This window comes from Mesitornis unicolor, unplaced genomic scaffold (assembly GCF_000695765.1).
Source record: "Mesitornis unicolor isolate BGI_N332 unplaced genomic scaffold, ASM69576v1 Scaffold38731, whole genome shotgun sequence".
In the NCBI taxonomy this organism is placed as follows: domain Eukaryota; kingdom Metazoa; phylum Chordata; class Aves; order Mesitornithiformes; family Mesitornithidae; genus Mesitornis; species Mesitornis unicolor.
In genome coordinates this window covers 54-9827 of record NW_010162432.1, presented here as the reverse complement: position 1 = coordinate 9827, position 9774 = coordinate 54, and the positions used below count along the sequence as shown (strand labels likewise).

Genomic DNA, 9774 nt, shown 5'->3' with positions numbered 1-9774 from the left:
GGCATGACCGGCCCGGACTGTGGGGAGCGCCCGACCGGGCGAGGTCCCCCTCCCCAGGCTGGTCCAGGGGCCTGGGGCCGGGGCTGAGGGTGCGCCTGGGGCGCCTGTGCCTCGCGGGTGTCGCCTTCGCCCGTGTGGATGTGGGGGTAGAGCTTGGTGCCTCAGCTGCTGCCTGTCTGTGGGCCTTCCCCTACGCGGAAGGGTGCGGGGGGCACGGGGAGTGTGTGAGTGTGCGCTGGTTTGGAGGTACGGCCTGTGGGTGTTGGTGTATGGGCACGGCAGTGTGCACCTGTGCGCAGGTGTGCGTCTGCGTGTCTGAATGTGGACACGGTGTGTGGGTGTTGGTCTCTTCATCCATGTAGCTAGTGACAGGACAAGAGGAAATGGCCTCAGATTGTGCCAGGGCAGGGTTAGATTGGATATTAGGATAAATTTCGTTACTGAAAGAGTGGTCGAGCACTTGAACAGTCTGCCCAGATAGGTGGTGGAGTCCCCATCGCTGGAGGTGTTAGAGAATTGTGTGGATGTGGGACTTCAGGACATGGTTTAGTGGGCATGGTGGTGTTAGGTTGGTGGTTGGACTTCATGCTCTTAGAGGTCTCCTCCAGCCTCAATAATTCTATACATATATGCTTGAATGTATAGGAGGACATCTCACAAATGGATGCACGCAATGTGCATGTAAGGCCTGGCTCTCCTTACACCGTCATGGATATTTTCAGTTCACTGCTCTGCTTGCCCTGGCTCACTCCTGCCATTCCAAGTTGTGGGAGGGCAGGGATAGGAGCAAGGGAGTCAGCCCTTGCATAGGCTGGTGGCTGGCACAGGGAGAGAAGTGGTCATAGTTAAAGTTTTTCCCAGTATGTTATTTTATTGGCAAAGAATCTGCATTGCTTTTTAGCAGTATTGAATTCAGACATAGCTCCAAGTACATTTAGTTAGAACAGTGAATAAAGCATATGCTCAAAAATCAGGATAAGCTTTCCCACTGTTAGCAGGGAGTGTTTTGGTGGATGGTTAGAACTCCAACATCCGTCTGAGATACTGTTATTAGTACTTGAACTTGCCATTTCAGTGCTACAGCAGCCAACTGAGTATTAGTTACATTTCTGAGGGCTGAGTTTGACAGCTGCAAGTTAATACGTGTTTTCTAATGCTGAAACAATTCATAACAAAACCAGCCAGATTTAGAAACAGCAGCAAGCTGTCTTCTGCTAGGAGCTTGTTCAATCCCAGTGGATTTTTGAGGTACATAAAAATGTAATTTAAACAGCTGCTTTGACTGGTGACATCAGGAATATAGTTAGTTTGGTTTTTTCCCCAGAAAGGTGGTCATCACCACCACCCTCCAGGAGCTGCGTGCATTGATCCTCTTCTAGTTGCTTGTAATTACATTCTCTGAAAATATGGCTATACAAGACAGCAGGGTAACTGACAAGCAGAGTTTCAGGCTTATTTTACGTATGTGGTGACTTGGCAACCAGCGATGACTTACAGGGTGTTTTTTAAGAGATAACATCAAGAGCTTGTGTTGGTCAGCTCTTGAGAAAAGAAGGGCTGGCTCCAAGCACAGCTCTCTGGCATGAGGAAGTCTGGAAATGATTCTTATCATTACTGAGCTCCATGTGAGCTTTTTACCTGGTTTTGACAACTTTCAATGGAACTAAAACTTAGGACAGTTCTGTATACTGGTAAGCATGGGAAGAAACAGACTTTCTTTTACAAGTTCAAAGTTTATGAATTAACTTTTGGTGTCAATTTACATTGAGATTTGTGAGAGACTTGCTGTGTTTTCAGGTCATTTTCACAATAGTGCAGTCTCTAGTGCACATCCTGCTAAAGGATTACAGATAAAACTAGATTAATTTTTTAATTTATTATTTTTTGTTTGTGAATTATTAATGAAGAGAGTTGTGCACTGTTTCTTTAGTATGTTAAATTCAATAGTTTGGTGAATCAAGTAATGTCACTTCCCTGTTGTGTTCAGTCTTACATACGTTTCGTTGCACCTTTTGAAAGAGACAAATGGCTTTGTAAAATCCCTTGCCTTATTTCTTCAGTGGTAATTAGTCATTTAATGGCAGTTAGGAATTAATGTATTTGGCAAGCAATGATTAATGATCATAGTTGCCATTTGTTAAAAATGTAGACAACTCTCAGGCACTAGTTATGACTCTGTTCTGGATGTTCTTTGCTGTGTACGCAGAAGTAGCCTGAACCCAGTAAGATCAGCATCCAACACGCTTTTTTTTGTGTGGTGAGAGAACAAACATCACCTTAAGATACCTAAACAATTCAAGATGTTTGTATTTAAGAGCTGGTTCTGTGGGATCACTCATCTGCAGTGTTTACCGAAGCCCAGGAAATGCTTCTCCCTACTTTTCTTGGATGGCTGGTTACTACCGAGTTTGCCGGCTGGCTGGGTGATGCCCTCCTCTCTCTCCCCACTTACTCCCCATGCGTATGTTCCTGCTCTCTGCCTCGCAGTTTCTGCTCGCTCTCTTGCCGTGCTTGCCTCGACATTGCACAGAGCTGTAGATCTTTTCTCATCCTTGCTGGTTGAGCACAGTCAGATGACTCAAAGCTGTCATGAGGCCGGGAGGAGGAAGGATGCATTAGGAGCTGTGGCATTGGTGTTGTTTTTACTTTTTCTCCTTTGAAAAACCACTCCAAATTAATGGTTTTTCAGAGTAGTGAGTAGGAAACATGTGAGTAGAAAAGGCTAACAGTTGTGACAACAATGTTAAAATTCAGTCTTGCATGTGATTTTTTTTTTTTTAAATTTAAATAGGTTGCGATTTTGCTTAATAGGGGTTTGGGATACCACGATCACGTTATTTTGTTTAGACTGGAGTCCTTCTGTAGCAATGAAGTGTACCTCGGTAAGCCTTATTTGTGAGAAATAGAAGGCAGCTCTTCAAGTCCTATTACACAGCCTGTTTTCTTTTGGATAAATTAGACCTGTTCTCCCCTCTTCTGTCCATTCTCTTTTTAAAAAGCTGAGGTCCTGTGTCACATGTGTGTGAAATTTTTATGCAGTGAATTGACATAGGAGGATCTGTCTCTTGTTTCCTGCGAGCGCTGCCTAGAAGAATCATTATATCAATAAACCAAATAACTGGTTTTCCCTCGTGAAAGAGGCCGACCTCAGAGATGCATTTAGCTGATGAAGGTCTTGAAGAGGTGCTACGCCTTGAACCCACGAGAGTTTTATAATCACAAATCTCTCTCTCTCTCGCTATAGTAAAATATTTGGCATAATAGAAAGCTTAATACATTTTTTTCAATGCCAGCTGTGCCCAGGCACTTCAGTGTGTTGTGTGGAGTGTTCGTATCGCATATTCTGCTCAGGATGCCTCTGGCGAATGCATCTTGTTGTCACAGAGCAGAGATTTAGAAGAACCATTGAGTCACCAACGTGAAAATCTGCATAATTGTACATGTGTAGCCGTGCTATTAGCAAGTCAGAACTGTAAATTTGCACTTACTGGCCTCACGCTGTAATTGGAATGTCATTATATTCTAATCCCTAGAGAGGCTCCTTGGAATCAGAAGTTAATAAGCTTTATTTTGGTGTTTCCAGAGAAATGCTGTGATAGTAGTTTCGTGTTAAGGAGGCATTCTTGGAGGTTTTTGGTTTTTTTTTAAAGAATCTGTGTATGATGTTAGAATGATCCATACCCACGCTTGGTTATGTAATTATCAACTTTAAACCTCTTGTGCAGAAGGGTTATAATATTTCCATAATGACAGCTCTGTGATGTGCTTTGCACCAGGGTTGTTAGGGTTGTTTGTGGGAGGTCTCTTCCTGAGCTGTGCGGCTGCTGTTGGGAGTTGGGGCAAAAGTGCAGTAAGAATTCACAGCAGCTACGAGGGGGAACTGCTGTGCGCTGGTTCCCTTTGTAGGAAGTGATGCAAAAAGCATCTCGCTGACAAAGATGTTAAACAGCTTTGGAAAAATGGTTAAGTCTGGGCTTCTTAAATGTAACCACTAATCCAGGATCATTCTGAAGGATTAATGTTCTCTGCCCACCAAAAATGAACCTCTGTCCTTGCTGAACACATCCCTGTCCCTTTTGCATTGCCCCCTTATCTACCAGCTTGATACATATCTGGTTTTCCATTCCAGTGTCGTCCCTGGCACTGTACATTACCAGAAATTCCTGAATAGAGACTGTGACTTGAGCGGCTGTGTCAGGGAGGATCTCAAAATGATGAGAACATGTTACAATGGCAGAGCTTCCTGTAACATCAGCATGTTTCTTGTGCTCCTTGGAGAAGTTATTTCACTTGATTCTGGTTTTGGATTCTCTACACACTTTAAACTGCTTATAAAACCACTGAGTAAAGAAACAGTTCAGTTAGAAGCATAATAAAACCAAGGGTATTCTTTTTATTGTCCAATACCTGAACAAAACCTTAATGAATGTTTTTTTTTAAATTTGTTTTCCTCACTGTGTATTAAAGGTTGATAGCAGAGCTGAGTCAATTGACAAGAAAATTGCTAGGCTTGATGCAGAACTAGTGAAGTATAAGGATCAAATGAAGAAGATGAGAGAGGGGCCTGCAAAGGTAAGAATCTTCTGTGGGATTTAAGTATGAGAGGATGTGACTCACACTTCTTGTCGTGTAATGGGGTGATTTAGCCAGTTCATCAGGTTCCTAGGATGGCATCTTGCCCTACTGATGGGATGTAAGGTCCTGCAGGATTATTTTCATTCTGAAACAGCTCTTTGATATGCATCTTTGAACAGTGTTTTCGTTGGTTTTTGTTTCTTCCAAAGTGTAATATAATTCCTGAGTCAGAAGTAACTTGCTACCCTTCTTCTGAATTATCTGAATTAAGTTTGGTAGAGAGGCAGTTTTGAAAGGGGATGAACATTTACTATAAAATGTATCTAAGAATAAACATATCTAGTATAAACAGTATTGTTATAGTACTTTTTGCAGTATTATTTAATGCTGACCATTAACATGTGTTGATGAAAGATGGTTCTGATAGACTAACTTTCTATTCTGCTAATCAAAAAATACATTCAAAAGCCAGAGTATTTGAAAGTATTTTCTATTAGAAGCTGAATGTGACTATTGTTAAACTCTGCACAGTAGCTGAGGAATCCTTTTGAAAACCTAAATGCAATACATTAGGTTTAAACGGTATAATCAGAGGTAAAGTCAATTATTTTTCCTAATGTAACAATATTGTCTTTCAGAATACAGTAAAGCAGAAAGCTTTGAGAGTGTTAAAGCAGAAGCGGATGTGAGTTTAAACCTTTCTCAGTTTGGGATTAATGAAAGCCTGTTTTCTTTAAGGGGGAGGGAGGTGGCACACTTTCATTTCGCTTTCCACTACTCTTGCTTCTGAGCATTCTGTAATGAAAAATGCTGAACAAGCTAGCCAGCCTTTCAGAAGCATCTCCTTACAGATTTTGCATCAGCATATTTGTACGCGATATAAATTTGGACAGGGACAAGCTGACCTAAATCTGCTCATTATCAAAGCTATACTTGGCTCCTAAACTTTCTGATAGAGTGTCTCATTTTATATTATTAATTGATTACTATAAATTACGTACTTGATGATCTTGGTCTGATTTACTGGAAATTTACCTTTCTGTGGACACCCTTTAGGACTTGAGCACACGCAGTGCAGGTAATTGTGTCTTTGTGAAAAAAAAACCCAAAACAAAACAGAATGGACAGGGTAGATGATCCTGTGGTCTGGTCTACTGTAGTATACTGTCTTGGAAAGTGTCCAGCAACAAATACAAAGGAAAGAATGTCAGAACGTGGCAAGTGTTCAGGGGCACTTCACTGAAATACCTTACAGTCCCTGAACGGCAAATCTCTTGGGTGCAGTCTGAGCCAAAGCTCGTATCATCTTGTATTTCATATCCCTTTCATTTTGTCTGGTATTTTATAATCCCTGAATTGTACTCTACAAATTTGTTCAATTACTTGTTAAGTATTTGTGAACTCTGACCATCCAAAATATCCTATGGTAAGGAATGCAGTAGTTTAGTTCAGGGTTGTGAGGAGGACTGCTTGGGTTTAGGTTTTGGTTTTTTTCCTTTTTTTTTACAATGCTGCCTGCTGGTCTTGCCTAATAGTTGTTCCCCTGTCTACAGTCACTGGGCCCTTGATAATAGGCTGTCATCATATCTCTCAGTCATCACTTTTCCATCTTGTTGAACAGAAATACATTTAAACGTTTCTTATCCAGAAGCTGTTTTGCATTTGGATCATCCTTGTTTTGCAGACCCTCCTACCTTGCATGTTTAAAGAAGGACCCATTGTTGTTTTATGCTTTCATTATTAACTTGACATATTTTAAATTCTTGGTTGGACACAAGTTTAGCTTTGAGACAGATAATTTCTTTATTTTTAAAGTCTCCTTTTTCTTTTTTTTTGTTAGCCTTAAGAGTTTCCTTTTGCTACCACATCCTTCTCCCTGACCTGTAGACCTGCAGTGCAGAGCCATTGTGGTTTGGATATCTTGCATCTTTTCCAATCTGCTTACAGCATCAGACAGCAATGGCATGCGTCTCTAGCTTACAGTGATAACACTTTGCTATATCCTTACCTACAGTGTAAGCCTGTACCATGCAAATATGGTATCGCCATCAGCTAAAACAGAGGCTTAGTTCAGGAGTAGCTTTGTCAACTATAAATACACAGAAATGCGTAATGGCCAGATTTTTGTGAAGCTGTTTGTTCTGCTGTGGTTTTTTTATAATGAATAATAAAGAAGTAAAATCTGTTCCTATCTTTAGACTACTACTACTAATTTTTCAATTAAAAAAAAAGAAAATTTTTATGGCAATAAATAGTGTGGTGTGTTAAAGCCATCATTTGCATTGTTTTTAACAGGTATGAACAACAGAGGGATAATCTGTCACAGCAGTCTTTTAATATGGAACAAGCTAATTACACTATTCAGGCACTAAAGGATACAAAGACAACGGTACCAGTATATTAATCGCACTTTCGTTTAACTTGTGTATGCTACATCAGATAAAAATGTGTTGTTTTGACTCTATTCTAGGTGGATGCAATGAAACTGGGAGTGAAAGAAATGAAGAAAGCTTACAAGCAAGTAAAAATTGATCAAATTGAGGTGAGCTTCTTCTGTAGTTTAAAGAACAGGAACAAGGGGCCACCATCGTAAGTCCTTCCTGATTTCTTTGGTACTGCACAATCAGTTGTTGGCCTTCTTGCACTGAGTGTTGTTTCCACGCTGGGCTAAGCTTTAATCTCTCCCTTTCTTTTCCCGGCACTTCACTATAAATGTTGTTGAATACTTCCTGCTATGGCTTTTTTGTCCTCATTTTTCCACTCCTCCTTCCTCATGTTAGCAACGTGCAGATTAGTCCTTTGCTCCCCTAGTTCAAGGTAGTGCCTGATTAAAAAACCAACCAACCAACCAAACGAACACCACCCCAAAAACTAAAACAAAACCCAAAAAGATCTACCAGATGGTAGATTTAATTTCTCTAGATTTCACACTTTCCTGCTTTTCACAATAATGCTGAACTGTGGATGATTTATTAAAGGCTTTCAATTTACCCTGAAGAATAGTTAAAAAAAACCCAGACAGTTCTGCAGAGATGTCATTTAAAGGTTCCTCTTTTTCTACTTCATACATTCATAATAATTTTAACAGTAGTTAAGGTTACACTATAGTACTGAATGCACGTGTCTTGACTTGTATTAATGCTGCTTCACGAACTGGTTTCTGCATTAAAAGATGAGTGCCTCCTATGTTGGAATTACTAAACTTAATTGGATTAAGCTCTGATAAAGTTAACTAAAACTATTAAATATGAGCCAGCTGAAACTGTTTTTTGCTTCAGGACATACAAGATCAGCTAGAGGACATGATGGAAGACGCTAATGAAGTCCAGGAGGCACTGAGTCGTAGCTATGGAACGCCAGAGATTGATGAAGATGACTTGGAAGCAGGTTAGATTAAAAAAAATCATATGGTCATACAGTGATTTTTAATTTCATTAGTCAAACACTTCAAGTGTGTTGAAAAAAACAAGTTTCAATCACTTTTTTTAAACATAAAAGCTGCATGTCCTTTAAAAGCTGGAACAAGATGATGAGAAAAACGTGAGAGAGATATTTAGGGAATGTTACAATGAAGGAAGGTAGCGTCTCTATTATTTTTGTGTGCGTGTATTCCAACTGATGACTAAGTAATGCTAAGTGAGTATGAATGTAAGCATTCAGTATGAATCCTGTTTCTCTGTGAGAGCAACTTTTCTTTTGCAAAAAGAATTCCTGGCATAATTTTTCAACCAATGTAATTAAATTTCAGAACTGGATGCATTGGGTGATGAGCTTTTAGCTGATGAAGACAATTCCTACTTAGATGAAGCTGCATCTGCTCCAGCCATCCCAGAGGTCACTCCTACTGACACGAAAAACAAAGTGAGTTCTTTCCTCTTCAAACACAATATATGTTTGGGGTTTTTTGTTTTGGATTAATCACATTTGTGTTGGTTGCTTCATATTTGGCATCCTTAATATTTTGAACAAAAAAATGGGTTTAATCTTTTATGTATTTTTTGGATGTTGTATATGAGAGAATACAGTGTACCGAATATTGTATTTTAAAGAGCTAAAATGACATTTTGTAACTCCTATCCAACACTATCGGACTGCAAGTGGAATTTAAGCGTACCATTACAGCTCCTAGTATAGTTATTCTTAAAAATGTAAGAAAGTCTTCTGCATATTTGCTTTTGGGGCTTCATAGTGAGGAAGAATACTGATGCTCTTATTTTGATTCCAGCTGCCATACAGTGGCAATTACAGATACATCACTTTATAGAAATTGCAGGGAAATTTTTGTGAAACATTCTGGTTGATGGAGAGTTGTTCACTTGTTGCTTCTTTTTCTTTCTTACAGGATGGTGTGTTGGTGGATGAATTTGGATTGCCAAAGATCCCTGCAACATAAAGGTTTCAAAAGCACAATGGATATAATGAACTTTACAAATCAAATTAAGATTTATTTTTTTTTTTAAATCCTGGAGAACTTGTCCTTCCAGTGTAACCTTAATATCACTACATCCTAGAACGCAATATGAATGGCTGTTGGTGTTCTTTCTTTGAAGAAAGTTGTTCTACTACTGACTTTTCTATTAATGGAAAATTTGGCACAATTTTTTCCCTTCAGTGGAAGCAGTCAGTCTGATAGGTTTTGATTTCTGTGTCTTATGGACGAAATAAATACGTGAAGAGTAGTGGTGGCTGTCGATAGCTGAGGTTTATTTTGACTTTGTATTGTTTCTCTTTCTTAAAGCTAAGACTGTATGTTGCTGCTTACTCTCTGTAAAATAGCTCCCTTATTACTATGCTTATTTGATAAAAGAATCAAAAACGATTTTTAAACTACTGCAGTCTTGGGACTTTTATGCTATCGTACTTGTAACCTTCTTGGAAGCTGTAACCAATAGGGTTGTCGTTAACTTGATGTATTCTACGGAGAGATAAAACCATGTAGATTAGCTGACCCTTTTGTGTGGCGTTTCTGCTCATTAATTTGGTTTTAATCCCCGCCCCCCTCCCTCTTTTTGCGGCGCTCCCGGGTCGGAAACGCTTCTCTGGGGCCGTTCTCGTGACAAAGCCGGCGGTGACCCCGGTAAACAACCGGCCCGTGGTAGCCCGGCCCCTCGGCTAGAGAGGCGGGGCCTGAGAGCGGAAGTGACGCTCAACCGGCGCGCCACGGGAGGCGCCCGCAGAACGGTTTTCTTGTGGCGGGGT

General features: G+C 40.2%; 1 protein-coding gene across 1 annotated transcript; it reads left to right on the top strand.

Annotated features, from left to right (window-relative positions):
- Window positions 1–2388: 2388 nt before the first annotated feature.
- Window positions 2389–9520, top strand: CHMP5 (charged multivesicular body protein 5). Its single transcript, XM_010193623.1, is given in 8 exon segments — window positions 2389–2446; window positions 4466–4572; window positions 5214–5260; window positions 6871–6964; window positions 7046–7117; window positions 7854–7962; window positions 8324–8436; window positions 8918–9520. Coding segments are annotated over 8 exon segments (651 nt in total). The 3' UTR covers window positions 8969–9520.
- Window positions 9521–9774: the final 254 nt, after the last annotated feature.